We start from the raw sequence: 20,281 nt of genomic DNA on the forward strand, positions 1-20,281 counted from the left end.
TTTTTTTTAAATAAGTGAATTAATTTATTCATATTTGTACATTAAATTGTATACAATTTCAGATAGCATTACAGTTAGATTAACAAAAGCTAGTTACCAAAAAGAAAATACAAAACTAAAAATTATTCTGGAAGCTTATTTATTACAGAAGTTTCAAGGTCACGTCCATGTAAGTCCAATTTGGTGGAATCTGGTGAAATATTTAGGTGTTTAAAATGAAATGTTTAAAAAAAAAACACCCAAGTGATTTCTATAAAATCATATCTAAGGCAGATTTTCTTGTACATTGATTTTAAACATTTGGATAGAGGGAAAAACCTGAGATCTATACCCAAAAACTATTCTCTGCAGAAGAGACATACGCATTTGTTTGCTTTTTGTAGCAAACCATATATATAATTGTTACTATAAAAGTTGTGCTGTACATTAGCTGTAGTGCAGGTCACTTTCATATTAAGTGCCAACAAAGGCTTAACAAAATATACAAAGTCTTAAAAGGTGAGGCTGTTTAAAGCATTAACTGTATACATATTGCACACTATAGTGAATACTCATGGTTCCAAAAAATACTCACATTGCATTTGCCAGTTCTGCCATAATGAACCACACTGGAATGAGAAAGGGTCGAGAACAGCAAATGTCACCAGCTGTCAAACGAGCGAGAAGCACAAGGCAGCTCCCTGGAGGCTGGTGTCTTCCCTCCAGTGGCCACTTTGCTGTTCTTACTGGTCCCGGGACTCGTAAAGAAGTTTCGTTGCCTGACACGAAGGCAAAAGGTCACTGTTAACTGAAGTTTCACTTGCAGCCACCTCATCTCCTTCCTACCCCTCCAAAAATTTCCCTTAAACCCCTGGCTTTAAATTCTTCCTCTATTTTCCTTAGTCCAAGGCATTTAATACCAGTCAGAGTGGCACTAGAATAATTTTTGAGACTACTCACGGTTACTTTAACTGCAGAACCTGAGGCCACTGAAGATTTTAGATCGACTTGCCTGTGTTTCTTCTTGGTCAGAAATGACTGTTTTTAATCAAAAATGCCTTGGGAAAAGCTAGGAGTAGTAGCTGAGATTTTGGTAATCTGTCTAAACACGGGCAGTAAACAATGTTCTTCTGCTCTGTATCCCTCCTGCCCCTTCCGCCACCTCTTTGCAGTTTTGGTGAGGTGGCCCAGGCACCTCAAACTACAGCATCGACCCAGCCCTGTGCGGCAGCAGATGCACATTCTCTAGCTGCACGTCCTTTTACCTGCTGCTAACCAGGTACACACTCAAACCAGAGCTGAACTCCTGTCAAGGGAGACAAAGCAGTGCAGGGAGGGTGTTAAGCTTTTCCATAAACTACCAGTTCTCACCCTGTTTGTAGGAGTGGCATCGCTGGTGAAAGATAAATTAGAACAGGTGTAGGGAAGTGCTAAACTGTACTCACAGGGCAAGTCTGAGTGCACTGTGCTGAACCCAGAGCTAAATGCTAGAGCTCGGGGTGGCTGGGGAGCTTAACCACCAGGGTACACAGGCACACAGCTTGCATTTCCAGCCAGCTTATAAATTACAGTTCTAATTATCAACTGATCAGATGAACAGAGTTCCAGAACTGGTTGGGGTTGTTTTGGTTTTTTTTGTCTTCTGTAACCTTGACCTACAAAATATGAAACTTCAGTTTCATTAGCCATACAGCACTGGGCAACAAAAGATGAAACAGTTTTCCTCAGGGTCCTCTGTTCCCATTTTCAAAAATCAACAACTTCTTTGAACCTTCATAAAGTAGTAAAAATAATTAGCTGAGTTTAGGTTCAAAAGAGTATTTCATAATGCACATTCTTCAGGGAGTAACAAAAACCTAAGGAACTTGGAAGTCTAATTCCTACTTCTTTTCACCTAAGGAGATACAGAAGATCTTGGGAAACCCTTTGTAGTGTCTATCTTCTTCAGGTATCTGAGCATTAAGCTGATGTTACATTCATAACAACCATCCCCATCTTCTGTTTTCTTAGCAACAAGGCCCTAAAATCCTTAAATAAAAAAATAATAGTAAAAAGGAAAAGACGACTCCTAAGGCTGCATACCCTCTTTAACGCTACTGAGCACCATGTGCGAAGAATTTCTTCAGCCTTCCTTGAGTTTTGCCTCCTTTGCTTACCTTATGCATCGCTGCCAGCCAGCTCGCTGACAGCTTCCTGTTACAGCTGAAGTCTTCACCGGCTGTAAATTTCATCTGCGCGAGCTCCTCTGATCCTGGTACCTTATACTGCAGAACCATACCTATGGCACGAGTGTTACCTCCTGAAAACAGAAAGAAAAGCTTGAACAGCAACAGGTTTTACCGACCAAGTAATGCAACTTCTTCTAGCTAATAAGCACGGCGGAAGCAAGCCGTCTCATCACCCGAACGCCAGCACTGGCGCGTGCAAGCGCGCTACCTGCCGCCGAAGGAGGCGGCGGCGACCACGGGTGTTAGTGCCAGGCGCCCGAAAGCGCTGACTCAACACTGTCTAATTCTCTCTGGCAACCACCGAGGCAGAACTTGTACAAGCAGCAGGTAAAGCCACGAGGTACACACACCGAGAACACCCTCACGGTTTAACATCACCCCGTCTTCTCTTAAGCAGATGCCAGTTTCAGGCTGGAGCCTGCAGTTCCAGCACCGAATTACCAGCGTCCAGTTAGACGGACACCAAAGAGGGATCCCTGCTTGACACAAAGCCTGCCATAGCACTCCGAAGTCCCTCCAAACCCAGCAAAGGCTCGGAAGGATGCTTATGCAAGACTAGATACTGACTGGCAACGTCATTTACTTCCTGAAGGAAATCCGCTCCGAAATGCATTGCTCTGACAACAGCACAATAGCAAGATGTTTGTATCTTTTACCCTAGCTGCACAGAGGTTAAGATAAACCAAAGCAAAAAATACAGAAGTGTAACAAAAGCTTTGTTTATTCTAGAATGCCACACTTTACTGGCACTATTTCCTGAAATAGCGGAGCATAAACTAAGCCCCAGGAGCAGCACCACCATACGCAGAAGGACACTTTTTGCAAAGTTCTTTTTGAAAAGTGTCTGCCTGAGAGGGCTCCTGGAGGCCATCACTGTAATATCAAAGAGGCAAAACAAAGACAAACTCAGTCTAAGCAACCCAATCAAAAGCCTGCACGTACTGTTTATAAAAGCAGCTATTTGCTCCTCTTCTAGGATAAATCAAAATCCAACTTCATCGCTCACTCCCCTGCATCTACCTGCTCGGATGAACAGATTAAGAGGTCTTACTGCTTTTAAAGATGTGTAAAAGCAAGCCATTAATTAATAATTTATTCAGTGCAAAGCCTTATCAGACAGTACACAAGTATATTATTCATTTCTGGTATACACAATTCAGCACCTCCCTGCTGAAGCAGGCGATAGGTAATACTGTGTATCACTACAGACACTATTGCTCACCTTCCCTTCTCTCTTCTAGCATGGACAATAGCGCATGTGGTGGAACGAAGGCCTTGAGTGTTTTAGTTCTCCTCCAACAAGTTACCAAAACATTCATTCTCAGGTTACGAAATGGGGCAGATGGAAACAAACACCTATGTGTCAGATTTGAACGTAACTTGTTTTAAGGTGAACAACTACAGATAAGCAAAAAAACAGCACTGCAGAGGAAGAAAGATGGGAGGGGGGCCAGAACAACATGCTTAGGTGAGTCATGCTCAAAGGTACTGGCAATACCTTCAGTAATCTGCTGGCTCTCCAGAAGGCTGGTGTAAGTGTGAATATCTTTTTCTACCGTCAAGAAGGCAGGCAGGCAAAAAGATAAAGCAGTCAGAAGAGGAGTGAACAAGGGATTAGAGGAGCATTAAGTAACTCAGCAACACATCTAGTTGATTTGAATACCGAGATAAGTTATTAAAGTTAACATGCTGTACTGACTGAAAATGGCACAGATAGGCTGTCCAATTAGACAACTTCAGCAGTGACAAAGGTGCTGCTAAAGAACAATTATTAAAATTCCTGACCTTGTTTGTTCTCATTTCAGTGAAATCACATTCAAGTTCATCCTGAAATACTCTAAAATCTGGTAAGAGATGAGGCAGTAAGTAGCTGCCCTCTGATTCAGATGTTACCAGTTTCATTTGGTCACCCCTTTGTCTTGAAAGAAATTAAGAAAGCATAGCTTATTTCCTTATTCCCACCCCCAGCTTCTCTCTTAAGCTCCTCACAATTGTTTGTACCAGCAGAAGACAAGTCCCAGCTGGATTCTGAAATGGAAGCTACCAAAGGCTAAAAGTTCCCTCTCCTATGAGCTTTTGAATCAACAGATGTCTGTATTTAGCCCGGAGAAAGGATCAGAAGAGATGATGACCCCCTTTACTCAGGTTTATCAAGAAGCTCTCCCGTATTACAGCTGTAAGCTACTTTCTCAATTCTTAGGTTTTCCTCAACATCCCAGTAGCCACAGGGACAGGCTTTCACACACGGCACTATTCTGAGAACAGTTGTAACAGTCACACCTGAGTTACCAATAGCCTGGAAATGCACTAACTTGAACAACAATTACAACTTCACATATTTTTTTCTTAATAGTTCATTTGTATTCAGTGAAAAATTTACCTCCAGGAGTAAATCCCTCTGTAAGTATCTGAACAGTTGAAATCTGTATAATTTCAATTTCATAGTGGCTCTCTCCATCCAAAACCAGGTATCTATATAACAGAAGAAAAACTTCTTTTAAAAAAGGTCTTTTTCTACAGTATCAAGTCTAAATCAAAGGAACAAAATAAACAATCTCTCAGTGACTGGCTGTTTATATGTGCTTTGAGACAGGGAAGGAGAAAAATCAAGCAGGAAAAATTACTTTTCTGTGAAGATCTTCACTTAAAAAAAAAAAAAAAAAAACAACACAAAACCTGTAGTTCCATTTGCCAGGAGACCCCTTCAACATATTGAAAGCATACTAATGAAGTTCTGAGGGAAGAAGAGAACACAGCCTAAAGTGTTCTAGCCAACCAAATTACAGGGATGACTAAAGTAATGCTTTGGGTATAAAGTTAAACAATATGTTAGAATCATTCTGAAACAAGCTTCTTTCAGTGGCTACAGATTTTTTTCCTGCCCCCCCTCCTATGATCCCCCTATTTGTTGGCAAAAACACTATTCCAGCAGCACACAGAGGCATTGCCAGCGAGTGGAGCTCCACCATTCCAAGGCATTCTGATTCACACCGCTAGAAACTCAAACAAACTTGATCCAGTAAAGCTGCATCTGTCCTTTCAGCCCGATTACTCTCTCCAATAGCCTCACAGCATGTCACTCTGTCACTCTTATATTTTGTTTAGGTTATTAAATAATAATATAACTGTAAGTACAACATTAATATAGTTTACAAGTGCAATTTCTACCAATCTCTCACCTCTGATTGTTGGAAAGTCGACAAACCATGAGCTCAGATTTATCAGATGTTCCCAGAGTTACAAAGAATGTAGCACCTGGAAAGAAATGCTTTAGTATTCTAATGCAAGAGTTTAGGAAGGAACATTTAAGTATCAAAAAGGATAACTAATTTTTACTTACTGCACCTTGTACACTGAATTGGGTGAAATAAGAGACTAACTGAAATGTTAAACTGATTAACATCAGCAGAACTCAAGTACAAAAAGCTGATCTTTAATTACCATGTTCTGAATCACCAGACCTTTCACAATCACTATGTAATTTCTCCCACATGTTGTAGAAATACAGATGATACCCAAGATGAATCTTTTGAACATGAGAACAGATTTGGAGATGGCGAAAATAGGCAAATAAAGACCCTATATTGTCACTGTAATACAAACTGTTGTTTTAGTATTAAAAAAAAAAAAAAATCTGTCAGAAGAATCTAATAGCAGGGTGTGACCTTCAGCTCTATGCTTGGTAAAGTTGCCTCTGTTTCATTACCGAAGGCTAGCTCAGTCTTTCTTTGAGGTCAAGGAACTTCAGCCTTCACGTTACATTTCTTCCTGCTCAAAGCAGCAACTTTGACATCGGGAAAGTCATCTTAGCTACATTAGTGCAGTGATTCCCAACTTAAAATAAAGCAGACTACATGCCCAACTACTTTATTTCCTCCATGCCTCGTGCTCCCTGTATTACCTAATCCCAGTACCGTTGATCTGGGAAATGAAAAAAGGAACAACATACAGCCCTGCCAAGTGTCCTGCAATCCATCTCTATAATCTGAACCATTCAGCCTCTGAGCACTTCACCATGCTATTTCGCAATTTTCCCCAGCCTCACTGACCCCTCAGCACCGCCCCCCAGGCTGCTGCTTAAGTGAGACAGAGACACAACAGCAGCGAAACTGCAAAGGACATCAATCACAACCACCACCCCTCTGACCAAGATCTGGGGCTCTACAGTAAGTCATTAACAACTTCAGACTTTAACTGCATAACACAAAGGCAAGCAGAACAAGCTTTATAGAAAGAGTCTTCGGTTTAAAATACATTATTTAAAAACTCACCTACACCTTCATCTGCAAAGCAGAGTGAAGAACGATTTGTGTGTAACAGGCATGGAAATGCTCCTTTCTGAGCCTAGAATCTCCCTAGGAACATTCACGCTAATCAGACGTGTGGTTTAGCTTACTGATCATACACACTAGCATCATGCTGAGACAGCCCATCAAGAAGCACTGAATCACCACAGAATATGTTAAAAACTGAAGACTCAGCTTTTTTAATGTAAGTGGAACACGAATTACTGTAGTTTTAATGCTATGCAAAATTGACCACTCATAATGATCTGCCATCAACCATAGCTGTAGGCACTGGATGAGATCAAAGCTGACAGCTGAAGCTTGAAACAAGCACTGTATCTTCTTAGAAAATATTAAAATATTCTCTATTGTAAAGTATTTTTAACCCTTATTTAATGTCACAGGAATATGGTTAAAAGATGCATGATTTTAATAAAAATGCCAACTGTAGACATGTCTGTTCTCAGAGGCACTGAAAATTCCTTTAATTAAATCACCCTCTGTAAACATTGACTAAGAAGTGTGAACTTCTCTCTAAATAAACTGCGAACACAGAATTATTAACTGACAAACAGGAAGCATGACGACAGAACAGTACTTAAAGGACAAAACTGCAACTTGTCTGACAAGAGGCATTACGCTTGCTGTTTATCAGGTTTAACACAGCATTTGACTAAATGTAAACGAAATCAAAATAGCATACATATGCATTCAGTCCTTACCATTCATGAGTACTTTAAGCTGTTTGTCATAAAACTCTGTTTCTTTCTGAGAGACCAGGGCACATTCAGCACACTGGCGCACAGGGTCCACAAAGCACATGCGAGGCAGAGGCACTTTTTTACTGCAGCACTTGTCACAGAAACACTTTCCACATCTTCGGCAGTGATGCTAAGCATGAGAGAACATTTTGGTTTTTTCACAAAGGAAACTACTAGGAAATAATTTGATAAAGTTATTACGTTAAAATATCCTCCTCCCCAAGAAACAGAGCAGTTTCTCAGGTGTGAAGCATACAGATTGAGAGACAGGTAAAAGAAATTTAACTGCTAGAGGAGTAGAAAGATCTGTGAGGACTGAACACAGACAACTGAGTGTAGTATGAACAACAGCACTACAAGCCTTTGTTGGCACTCTGTAAACATGCTTCTAAAGCAGACTAGGTAAGACACTGAAAGGGCTTCTCTAGTGTCCAGTAAATCTTTCACCTTACTGTTAATAAAAACGCAAGAGAAGAGTGGTTTCTAGGTCCCTTCCCACTTCTAAGCAAAGATCTTGGGAAACTTCTACTGGAGATCCTACTCTTCCGCCTAAATAACTCAAGAGTAAGTTTTTCCCAAGGAAAAAGGTAAAAAATCATACTTAAAACCTAAAGCTATTTCTCCATCAGAATTATCAGGCAGCATAGTACAAATCCAATGAAGTTGCAGAATCAGAACTAGTACTGCAATGTGTTTCACAGCGACTGAATCTGCAACAAGTGGCTTGTGCTCCAAATCCCTCCTGGGGTGTGACAGTCCCAGCAGGTCTTCTGATGCAAGTCCTCATGTCAGAACAAGTATTCCCAGGCAAGCAGGAACTGACACATGGCTCAAAGCAAGTTCTAACACTTTGATACAAGGAACTGATACACTGCAATTTTGGTCAGTGTTGGGCTTTTCTTCCAAATATTATGCACAATTCCCTGGAGCACCTATTTCCCAGGGCTCTCTCCATTTACTTCCCAAAGCTTAAGCAAGTAAAGCACAGCAGACTAATGAGTTAGTGCTTCTCAACCAAAACACTCCACCCACCCACCCACCATGCTTTTAACCCATCCGACTAAAAAGTAGAACAAAAACTAGGAAAAAGTACAATCCAAGAGTGAGGGGAAGTGGAGAGGGAGGTGCTGATCTCTTCTCCCTGCTATCTGATGATGAGAGGCGTGGGAATGGTTCAAAGCTGCAGAGGAGGTGCAGACTTGACGTGAGGAAGGATTTCTTTGCCAAGAGGGTGGCCAAACACTGGAACAGGATTCATCACGAGGAGGTCGATGCCCCAAGCCTGTCAGTGCCCAAGAAGCATTTGGACAGTGCCCCTAAGAACATGCTTTAACTTGGTCAGCCCTGGAGCAGTCAGGATGATCTTTGCAGGTTGCTCGCAACCGAAATAATCTAATCCACTCTGCTCCTAGGATCACCAACTGACATCCTAATGCTCTTAAGGTCTCTTGAAAATTTACACCTATCTGGTATCATATATTAGTATGTCTGGTCTACAATTTCTCCTTCCCTCTCCCTCCAAACAATAAATTAGAAAACATTGACTATGCCCATGCACTACAAGTCGCACTTCCATGTCTGCCTTCACTTTCACAAGCGCGTGCTAAGAGAGTGCCAATGCAGTCAGACAACGCAACGATACTCTCTGCTAAAAATCATTGTTGGCCTTTTGGGGCAGGCTGCCTTCCTTCTTCATGCAGAAACCCCAATGGCAGGAGAATGCTTTCTGATAGCAGTATCCTGCACACCAGCATGCATTCCACAGTGACCTGCTTACTTTCCTGTAATTAACATAATTTAATGCTAATGTTAGTGTTTTCTCTTCAGTGAGCCTTGTTATGGTTCCCAGAAATCAAGGCAGTTTACACTTCCTACTTTAATCATAAATTCCCTTTTCCAAACCTGAGATATATCCTGTTTTACTTTTAAAGCAGAAGGAGAATCTGAGTTTTGGTTCTCTGCAGTTTAACAATACGGTTCATTAATGTAAGACTGTAATTCATTTCTCCTGAAAACTTTTTTTGCTTACATTTCCACAACTAATTTTATCTCCCAAAACACAACTAAATTAGTTGATTTGGTTTCTATGTCAGTACTGATGTTAGCAGCCTGCTCCACCGTGAGTTTCTCTAACTCTTCCCTTGAATGTAAATTCTGTGGGTACTCGGTAATTTGGAAAAACCCTAACTACGTATAACACATTGAGCAACAAGAAAATTTCAAAGAAAAAATTAAAACAAAAAGGACCTCTACTCAGAAAAGGCAGAACAGAAAGAAAAACTGCTTTAAATTACATCAGACTTTGTATGCTATTCTACAGTCCCCTACATTTTAAATCAAAATAAGTCCATATTAGTGTTTTCCAACATGCTTTACATTTCATTGATTTCTCTTACCTTTCTAGTTATGAAGTCAAATTTTGTATCACACTGCATACATCTCGGGCACTAGAAAACAGTAAAAATTAAAATTAATCTACAGTATTTCTAAACCTTTAATCCTACCACCATACAAAGACAGATCTTTAGATTATGCCCTAAAAAGAAACACCTCGAACAAATTTCTATCCTTCATCTTTTCACCATGGATGGTTTTCATTTAATATTGATGTAGCAAAATAACGTCATCCCCATTGGTAAGACACAAAAAGCTGCCAAACTCATTTGCCCTAAGGAATACTGCATCTTGCCAGCAGCCAAAACTACACTTCAGAAGTACTTATTTATGTTTAGCTATCCAGTCACATATTCTTTATATAAACTGTCATCCTCACCGTATTATACTGTGATGCTCTGTTGACTCTCAAAAACATTTTTACGTATTTTAATGTTCTCAATACTTACACATTTTTGAAACATACTAGGAGATGTCTGGGTTTCTTCCAAGCCACTACAACTTTTTATTCCAACTACAAAATGTCACTTTCTGATAAACCTCTTGCCTAACACAAGCTTACACCCACACTGCTCCCAAAAGAGAAGCCAGAAAAAATTGAAGAAGTTTCTCTCTTGCAACTAAGCAGAGTTTAAGGGGTGACAGTTTTGACTTGCTGAACTACTAGAAGCGATCGGTGATTGTTAGACAATTTAAGTTTTCTATATAGAAAATCACTTACCAAAGGGCTGATACTCAGCTGTTAGATCACTGGATTTTCACCAAGATTTCACACACTTTTATCCACCATATTCAAAGCCACTCGCCAAGGCTTATAATGCAATTATTGCTAGATTTGCAAATATTAATGCAAAATTATGCCTGACATCTGAATCAGGAAAACATGGTTAGATCCCGTAGTAAATTTTGTAATTCTAGAAACCAAAACTCCTCAAACTAGACTATCCCAGACTACAGCAGAATGTCATCTTAAAAACATGCCCTAAACTGAGCAGGTGCTATTTGCTAAGCACACAGTAATCACTATTTGCCTTTAATTAACATATTTCAATACTCAACCCTTTATCTTCTATTAATTCCCTCAGGTTACAAGAGCTTTTGTTGTTTTCTGGGACTTTTGCTTCAGCAGATACCCCAATCACTGTCACAAGTTCAATAACTATTGCCAAGGAAGTATTACAGCAGCTAAATTAAAAATTCTCTAGAGACTTTTCACATTCTTTTGAAGTAGAAGATTGTTAAGAGATCGCAGTAGTTTATATTAAGTGCTTTGATGTCTAAGCAGAAGTTTAACAAATTTGAGAGTAACTACAGTCACTGTAATGAAACATAAATAGCTACAACATTCCAACATGTTACAATAAGCTATATGTTTCTAAATCCCGCACAAAAGAGAACTAGAAGTGTTCCTGTATTGTTTCAAGTAAGGTACTGAATTAAGGCATCCTCTTTTCATGATGGCCGTAAATAAGCTTATTCTAACAGTCCCTGATGAATAACCTTCAACATAAAGCAACTTCAGTATTCCCCAGGCTTCATTTCCGTAACAAGTAGTACTCTACAGGTAATACCACATTTTACTCTGCATTGATCTTGATTTAGTGTTTTAGTTTTTGACATGTGTAGCTTAATAGCTTGTCTGGGAGTTGGACCTGGCAGGAATTTCGGCATATTTTGAATTTACCAGGAGACTAGCTGATTTTCGTAATGAAAACAAGTTTGGGTTTGGGTTTTTTTTTTTTTTGTTTGTTTGTTTTTTTTTCTTAAATTAGAAAGCACAAACCACAAACTAAGGGGGAAAAATGCTTTCCTAAATACTGTTCTAAACAGATTTCATATACAATGTTATGCTAAACATAGAAGTTGCTTTTCAGGAAGGAACAAAGTTATCCATCCTCGTATTTAATACAAAATCTGTAGAAAAATATTTCTGAATTTCAGACATATCACAATAACACTGCCTGATATATAGAGCAGCCACAAATAAACCCCAAGTCAAATGGCATATGGCAGCAGGCAGTGCAGAAGGCGATTTTCCTACAAAAATGTTCTAATACAAGTAGGCTCAATACACTGTTCCTTCAAGGCACTTCTGCATTAAGTAACCCAAATCATCTGAAGCCATTTGCATAAACTCAACTTCTACTTTGCCTGGGAAAAGATCTCTATTGAAGAACATCTTGAAAGGTGAATTCTTCCTATTCAGCCATATGCTGACAATAAAAGAATGCATAAGCACTGAATTAAGGTTTATTGCTTGAAGGGCTTTCAATCACATTTGCAGAGAAGGAAGCATGATATTTGAGTTACTTTTTGTGTCTTCAAGATATAGGCTTTTTAAGAGTAGTGCAAATCTGATTTTTTTTTTTTTTGGTCAAGTGAAAACAAAAAACTACGAAGAAAGAAATTAAATAAAAATGCATGTCACGAGTATACGCATTTCACAGATAATCAACATACCACCACTACTGGTATCATATCACTTCATATAGCAAGAGAAAAATGGAAGAACATGCAACAGTTACTGGATCTTGGTATTAATTTAAACATACTGAGAGCTAGTTCACTAGAAATAAGAGTGGAACTTCTCACATGTTTGCTGCAGTGCGATAAGGAATGTAACACTTTGGATTCTGCCAGAGGTGAGAATACTGGAGATGGACAGGAAGCTACAGTTATACTGTGTGCGATCTGCACGGACAATAACAAAGCAACTCAAGAAGTGACGCAAGGCGGCACCTGGTTGAGCTTGTTAACACAGTGAACTTTAGCAAATACGAAGGTTCACCAGCTCATCAAATCACACCTTGTAACACACCTGACCAAAACAGGGGATGCCAGAGCAGAGAACAACCCAATGCAAACACACCCCAGATACGGCTTACGGTGCTTTCTGACAGCACAGCGGTGCAGGGCCACCTCACTGCCCGAGAGCCGGCAGTCCCAGCACAGCTCTGTCACACAACTGCTGCTGGCTCTGGTGCCAGCTCCATACAGCTCCAGTCCCTCCCGCAGCCCCAGGAGCCCCGGGGAATCACTGCCACCACAGCTGGAAGCTCCTCTCAGACATCCCAGCCACGTGAAGATCTGCTACACAGCTGGATGTCACGAGGTCTGGCCACCTCTGCATTCAAACACACAAATTTTACTCCATTTCTAGTCCAAGATTTCCTTAGTAGGAACAGCTGAGCTCTGCTGGTGATTAACGACGACATTCTGCGTTAGACAAGGCACGTGCAGTGACCAGCGTTTTAACCACTGTCTCAAGTTTAGTGACGGTCAGCACAAATTTTCATTTTATCCACTTCAACTCATTATTTACATTATAAATAAGACTACCAAAAAGAAAATTTTCTTTAATCTTGCTTCAGTCTTACACTACAAACTCCTCAAAATAAATTGTATTTTAGGACTGTATAATCTTCTGACATAGAAAAAATTAAATGTATTTCAGTGTTATCTAAGTTTTGCAAAACTACTAATTGCCGTAATTTTCAGGTAGCCTTACTTTTAAAAAATAAAGCAGTAGAGTCTTCCTGCATAAGAAAAATAAAAGTACTGAATTTGTGGGTGTTACTAGCTGCACAGCAGAAGCCAGCATGTTTTAAAAGCCGGATCAACACTTGATAATATCGGTCTCTTGTCTTGGACAAATAACTTTTTTTTTTTAATTACATCTAATATGGTAACAAGAGCAAGTTTTCTTGATGAATTCATTAACTAGATAACAATGTCTCTTTAAGCTTCATTTTATTCATAAAAATATGGGGTTTATAAGCTTCCCTGTATATTCCATACCTGCTTTACTCAAGGAGAGTTCGTAACATATTTGGTAATCATTAACCAAACGGACATCAGAACTTCAACACACTTTAAGAAATCTAATAAAATAACTTTGCATAAAATAACAGTAGTGCAAGATTAAGAATATGAACTAACAAATGCATTTTAAATGTTTGCCTGTAACACACTTCCTCTCAACAGCAGTATCACTGATTCTGATGCAAAGACAACACTCAATCACAAATCAACACCACCAGCCTACTGACCAACAGACTACAGGAGAAAAGTTGAATTTTATGGGGAATTAGTATCTGCAGTACAACTGTAATATAAAATTCAAACTAACGCCATACATCTGACTGACGTATCTAAAATATACAGACTTAATTCTTAAATGTATCTAACTAGTTTAACTAAATCCTACCACAATCCTCAAATAACCTTTAGTAGAATTAAGAAGGTGCTATGTATTAGACTGAGTTAGAAGTACTGTGGGGTTTTTATTATTTTTAAGGAAACTAGTCTGCTATAATCAAGGACTACTGAAATACAAAACTACGTTTCAGAAGGTCAGGGAGAAAACTAATTTCAGTTTAGCTGTTACACAAATTATATTCACTGACAACGACGATGTCAACGATCAGGTTTCCAGGAGGCCTCCGTGAGCGCACAGCAAAAGCTTACTCCACGCGATGCAAAGGGACACCACTTGCACAATAACTGCTCAGACTTTGCTACAAGCTCACTGATAAATACACACCCCATCTGCAGCACACCCAGTGCTCCACACCACACCGGTGCGGGCTGGGTGGGAGCCTCAGGAGCTGAGCACCCATACCTTCAATCGACACTCAGCCCCCGCCACTGAGAAGTTTGACTTATCTAAGCTTCATACAAGACAGAGAGAACCAGTTGCTACTGATCACAGGGAGGATTTTTTTATGTTTTTTTAATTCCTTAAGTATGGAAGAGAGTAACTTGAAAAAACTCCCACAAGACATTTTAGCAGACTGCTTGTTTAAAATAAATTGAAAAAGTCACTTTCCAAAAAAGGGTTGTTATTTTGCACAAAACCAGCAACTGACTTACTAGTCATGCACCTTATGACACGAAAGGTTTGCCAGAGCTGCAGAAGCTGTGCTAGCAGAGCGAGCCTCCAGAATTATTACTACTGCAGAGAACTGCTTCCCTCAAGAAATACCAGGTAGGGGCAAAATTTTCTTCCTTGTTCTTAACTAAGGAGGACATCATGTTCCCATACAAAACAGAGCAACCATGCCAGCATCTGGAAAAGAATGGCTTTGCTTAATGACTCCCTGCTTAAAGTCATATTGGCTCATCTGAAATAAATCTTAATTCTGGTCACACTTAAGTGCACTGGCATGCATCCACACCACAGAGCCCTGGCAATAAACAAACAAACAACCGATTCTGAGATGTATTAGCACCTAGCTGTAGAGGGACTGGTAACAAATAACGATAATTCATTAAACTTAATAGAACATCATGATTACACAGCTTACTTGAAAAGTATTTAAAGGCAAAGTTGACTGAAGCAGTCAAGTTATTCAATACTCGTTTAACACCGCGAACATTCACACTGGGAGCCAGAGGAGTGTTCTAACTCCGCCTTATTGCCTTAACACTTTGCATCATTTTTTTAAAAATCAACATGGCCTTTATAAGCATTTAAAGGGAATGCAGAGTAAACATTAATGCTGCATAACTCGCTACACTTTTAACTCCTTAAGTTCCTCACTAATTTTTGTGACGGGGCCACACATCCCTGAAGGACGAGCGACGGTCCTATGCTTTGAAGTCCATTAATCCGAATGAAATAAGTAAATTTAAAAAAGCGTAGTTTACAGCTAAAAAAAAACCGCCCCCCGGGGGAGCCCGGTCCGCCGCCCGGCGGGATCGTGAGGCGAGGGGAGGCTGCCCGGCCCCTCAGCGCCCCGCGGGCCGCAGCCGGGCGGGAACCGCGGCCGCGCCCCAGCAGCCGAGGGAGAGCGGGAGGTGCCGGGGAACACGGGCGCGCAAGGAAAGGGGAAGAAGCGCGATCGCAACCCTCGGTCCCCGGCCCCCGGATACCTCCTTGTCGGGCACCCAGGGCGGCTCGTCCAGGCCGAAGGGGCTGCGGGCGGAGCGGTGCTCGGGCACCATGCGCAGCCCGCTGGGCGACCGCACCAGCTTCTTGGCGTCACGGGCCTCGCCGCCCGACATCTTCCCCCCCTCCGCCACCACCGCTACCCTGCCCCGCGGGAATGGCAGCACCGCTACCCAATCGCCGCTCGGGCCGTTCCGAACGGGCGCGGCGCACGGCCAATGGGAATAAGCGAACCTCCAGTCCCGCCCACCAGCTCCGGACGCCCAATAGAACATAGGCTTCGGACTTCCCAGCCAATCCCGTATCGCTTAGGGTTTCAGGCTGGCGTCTTATCCCTTCCTCACCCGCCTCGTCGCTCGCGGCGCATGCGCAACGGGAGGGACCAGCCCGCACAACCCGGAAGCGAGGGGCGTGCGCCGCTCGGTCTCGCCGCCGTACTTCGTGTTCGGGGAAGCGTGGCAGCCAATCAGCAGCGAGGGGCGGGCCGCGCAGGCCGCGGCTGCCAGCAGCGGGTCAGTAGCCGGCGGGCCGCGTTCGCCCCGGGGCGCGTGTGCTGCCAGCGGGGGCGAGCACCGGGGCGAGCAGCGCCACGCCCGAGCGCTGGCCTTGGGGAGTTTTGATTGGTCGGTGACCGGCGGCGTCGCGGGCGAGCTGCTCGCCGATTGGCTGCGGCGGTTGTGGCGGGCGGCGGGGCCGGGGCTGAGGGCGGCGGCGGCTCTGCCCGGGGTGGGGGGGGAGCTCCGGTGCCGCCGGGTCCCTCCGGCGATGGCGGGGCGGGCCTAGAGGGGCCGGTGGTGTTCTGCTCCCCCTCAGCCGGCCCTCCCCTCGGGCGAGGGGGTCCCGGAGCGGTGCTGCCGCTCGCCTTCCCCTGTGCCAGGGTGGGCCGCCGTAGGCCCGGGCGGCCCCTCTCGGTGACATGTCCGTGACTGAAAGTCCCGGCCTGGCTTTGCAGTACTTTGCTCTGGTGACTTCCCTCTCCTCGCAGTGCCCCGGGCCGCGGCTGCAGGGGAGGGGCTGCTCGCGAGTGGAGGGTACGACATGGTTTGGAGTCCTTCCGGGCAAAGGTGCTCACAATCATGAGTAATTTCAGTAAGTTTCGCCTTCTAACTCGTGTCAGAGTGTTGCTGTAAACGGGTGTTGCTTATAAATTACTGTTTCTAGTGCATTTGTTCTGTTATAGGATCTATGGCAACCTCTCCCCTGCGTTAAAGGGATTGTTCATTAAGTCATGTATTCTGTAACTCCCAAGTGTCTGCTGCCATCCTTCAGGTGATCGGAACAAACCCCACCGTACTCCTCCAGGCAGCGACAGTGCTAAGCCCTTGTGTTCTAGATCAAAGCATGTTTAATGTTGTTACAAGACGCAAGCTGATTTTAATGTTTTAATACTAAATTTGCTTTTAGCTAATCAAAGCATATTTGACTCTCCAATGCATAAATAGCCCTGAATCATTCCAAATTGCACATGCAACGTATTTGCAAGCTTCAGTGCAGAGCAAAAGCAGTGCAGTTATTAGTTGAACCCTTCTAATAGTACATATTGTAAACAGCCACCTGAGAAGACTTCTGCAGTGTGCTGAATCATTGTATTTTTCTAAAGTAGCTGATAAGTATATTGTTAAAAAATAAAAAATAATATTCCTACAAACTCTTCACATTGAATTATGGTTTTTTGTTGTTGTTGCATGTATATCCACATTAACAGGTAATTCACCCCAGTGCTGTATCAGGAAATGGACTGGGACCAGTTTGACTTGAACCCTAAAGTAATTGCTGCCCTTAAGAAAGGTAACTTAATTTGCCAGTGCCTCACTGATAGACCTGTCACCAGAGTGTCTTTCTTTACATAATTGTGTGTTCATGGGTGTAAACATACAGATGTACAGTAACATTTTAGAACTGTAAATGAGTATTTCATAAGCAAGTTTTTTGAGTAATCAGAAGCGATGGCTTTTCCCCATGCTCCAGTAATAATTTTCCAAACAATTTTGTAGCGTGTATTGATATGTTGAAAGTAAATGTTGCCTGCCTAGCTTGCAAGAATGCGGTGTAGATAAGCTTCAAGTAAATGATCAGTAAAAAGTGGGAGAACTTTTTCTTTTGTGCGTAAGACTGTAATCCAGCCAAAAGTACTTACAAAAGTTTTTCTAATTTCAGCTGACATAAAATCAATAAAAGATATTTTAAATCTTTCGGGAGCAGACTTGCAAAGACTGACGAAACTATCCAGTGCAGATATCCAGTGCTTACTGAAAACAGTCTCTCACACACTGAGGAGAAATAGTATGCTTACAGGTAATACAGTCAATACAAAAAAAAAAAAAAGTGTTCTATTTAAATCTTAAAATACTGTCACTGGGAGAAACTAAGGTTTTGGCTCCTCATTGACACAGTAATGTGATTCTGGAAAGTAAAAAGCAAGTGTTTTTGTTACGCTGTAGTGAATTATTTAACTATCCTGAAGAGAGCTCCTCTGAGACTTTGAAGGTAGATGGAAGTGGGTGGGTATCATTCTTCAGGATCAAGCCTGCCTGAAAGGGGACAAAACTAATCTCCAGTCTGGAAAACTTGGTTAGAGGATAAAAAGATTCCCTCTCTCTTTTGGACTAAGACTAGCTGAAAAACTATGTAAACTGATTTGTTATAAACACCCCTTTCCAAACCAAGCAGAGCCTAATAGCTCCTCCTGTACAAACACTTCCTGGCAGCTCTCTACTTAGAAGTTATTTTCTTGTGATTTGCCTATATCTTCAGGCCTTGGCAGGATGCCTGGTATGCTGTTTCATAGTCTGCTACAGCTTTCCATTTCCCTAAGTGCTGTGCTTGGACCTTGCTGGCAATATTTTCCCAGACTGTAGCTTTCCATAGAGATTCCTTAGAGGCAGGGAAAAGAAAACAAGTCTGAGAAGAGGAAAGGGCTCAGTGTAAACTATCAATTTTTGAAAAGGCATTCAATTAGTAGGCCCTGTGGAGGTGGGGAAGACTAGGCTGAATTAGAAAAATTTCCCATCAGTAAAGAAAGCATCCCTTGTAGATATAAACCTGGTATACAGCCTCTATTTTGTATCATTGTATACTCAATGAAACTTTTTTTTTTCTTTTTAATCATGAAAAAAAAATCCAAAATTCTGCAGCGCTTCAGCTCTACCGAGATAAAGACCACCTCACGTCCCAACACCAGAAGCTAAGCCTAGGATGTTCAGTACTAGATACCTTGTTAAAAGGTGGCATTCCTTTAGTGGGAATCACAGAACTTGCTGGGGAAAGTTCTGCTGGGAAGACTCAGATTAGTTTACAACTCTGCCTTTGTGTGCAGTATCCTTACAAATATGGTGGATTAGAGTCTGGTAAGTACTGAAATGTAAATGTTGATTAATTTGACATTTGGAGGAATATACTGTCTTTAAGAACCTCATCAGTGCATTGAAGTAGATGCACATATTCAGTGCATGTCTTACCCTTCTGCAGTAGAATTAGGAGTAAGCTAGTTAGTTAGTAATGTATCTTCATAGAGAGAAAAGCATGCTGTGCACATGGTCTGCAGCACAAGATAATTTAATATAAAATTACTACTGTCTGTTGTTTACCTGCCTGCCACCGTGGGTTAGACTAGACACATGCAAACAGTGTATGAAAAGCATCAGTGTCACAAATATTTGTTGACTCCTCAGGTAACAACCACAGAAAACCAGCTAGTCAGATAATTTTACACAAAAATCTTGGGTTTCTGGTATATATTCCTTAGTCGGGGTTTCAAATTTCAAAGAATATTGAGTTTGATAACAATACTTAAAGTGACTTACAGAGTAAAATCGATGGAAATCTAATTGAAGAAAGCTAATGTTGTTTTGCACCTGCGATTTGCCTGGTTTTGCCAAAGTAAATAAGTTTTTTCTTTGATTAGAGTATATTTTTTAACTATCTCTCACACTAACCTAACTCCTAATTTTTTTTCATTTGTTTAAGTACTATATGCTGTCTTAAAAGGGGAGGAATCTTGTGTCACTCCTGAAAATTCAGTGTTCTGGTAGATTGCCTTAGGTGTGTTTTGGCCGTGATCTTGCTCTTCCATCTGTGCATCAATGGGTTTAATTTGGCAGCTCAGTGGTTTGTTTTGGGAAAACTTTTAAGTATTTCTTGTACTATATCCACCCATGTGGAAGAATCATGGAATGTCCAGATGAAGGTCTTGCTTAAAGGGCAGTAATTAGCCTGTTGTTTACATAACTTTGCTGTAAGTTGCATCATTAATCCGAGCAGAAGCAAATATATTTTGATCGATTCCTTCATGTGTTGCTGCTCACTGCTGCAAATAGTTTGAATGCAAATACATTTTTATCCATGCCCCACCATTTCTCCCTATTTATGTTGAAAGAAAGGGACAAACCAAAGCAGAGTGCAAGAGAAGGTGCCCAACATCCTAATGGCACTCCTGTCTCTTGTACCAGACTACAGTCTTCCTTGCAGGGCTACAAAATGGCAAGTCTTTTTGCTATTTGTGTTTGAAGATGGTTCTTGTTTCTTATGCAGCTACCACTTGGCACCATTACGATTGCTTTGTTGTGTCTGTGTTCCCCACCTACCCACTTCTAAGTGTTTCACAGAAGATAGCCTAGAATAGCCATCATATCAGTGCTCCTGTGAGAGAACCAGAGAGTTTCAGAAGGGCTGAGAGGATGAAACTTTGGAGGATTTTGAAGGTGTAGAAGGCAGAAATATCCTGCTGCAGGAGTTGTAGAGCTA

General features: G+C 41.6%; 2 protein-coding genes across 8 annotated transcripts in view; one reads left to right on the plus strand and one right to left on the minus strand.

The window, feature by feature from the left end:
• Nucleotides 1-15,679, minus strand: ZFYVE21 (zinc finger FYVE-type containing 21). 2 transcript variants are annotated; one of them, XM_042799212.1, is made up of 8 exons: nt 15,523-15,679; nt 9,651-9,701; nt 7,216-7,384; nt 5,387-5,462; nt 4,588-4,679; nt 3,706-3,759; nt 2,136-2,278; nt 1-758 (listed from the first exon to the last, which is right to left on the minus strand). In XM_042799212.1, exons 1-8 carry the CDS (start codon nt 15,652-15,654, stop codon nt 723-725), a joined length of 753 nt encoding a protein of 250 aa, XP_042655146.1. In that variant the 5' UTR covers nt 15,655-15,679; the 3' UTR covers nt 1-722. The 2 variants fall into 2 exon arrangements, with proteins under 2 accessions (XP_042655146.1, XP_042655147.1); XM_042799213.1 differs by lacking the exon at nt 3,706-3,759.
• XRCC3 (X-ray repair cross complementing 3) overlaps nt 14,471-20,281 on the plus strand; it is a 19,405-nt gene continuing 13,594 nt past the window's right edge. For 2 of the 6 annotated variants that reach the window (XM_042799208.1, XM_042799210.1), the window contains exons 1-5: nt 15,889-16,050; nt 16,524-16,627; nt 17,244-17,326; nt 17,696-17,833; nt 18,673-18,885. In XM_042799208.1, the coding sequence (XP_042655142.1) occupies nt 17,272-17,326; nt 17,696-17,833; nt 18,673-18,885 (406 nt within the window). In that variant the 5' untranslated portion in view covers nt 15,889-16,050; nt 16,524-16,627; nt 17,244-17,271. Of the gene's footprint in view, nt 14,636-15,888; nt 16,051-16,235; nt 16,628-16,718; nt 16,808-17,243; nt 17,327-17,695; nt 17,834-18,672; nt 18,886-20,281 lie in introns of those variants that run through there. The other 4 variants (XM_042799209.1, XM_032981641.2, XM_032981642.2 and 1 more) reach the window with 4 other exon arrangements.

This window comes from Tyto alba, unplaced genomic scaffold (genome assembly GCF_018691265.1).
Source record: "Tyto alba isolate M040663 unplaced genomic scaffold, T.alba_DEE_v4.0 Super-Scaffold_29, whole genome shotgun sequence".
NCBI lineage: Eukaryota > Metazoa > Chordata > Aves > Strigiformes > Tytonidae > Tyto > Tyto alba.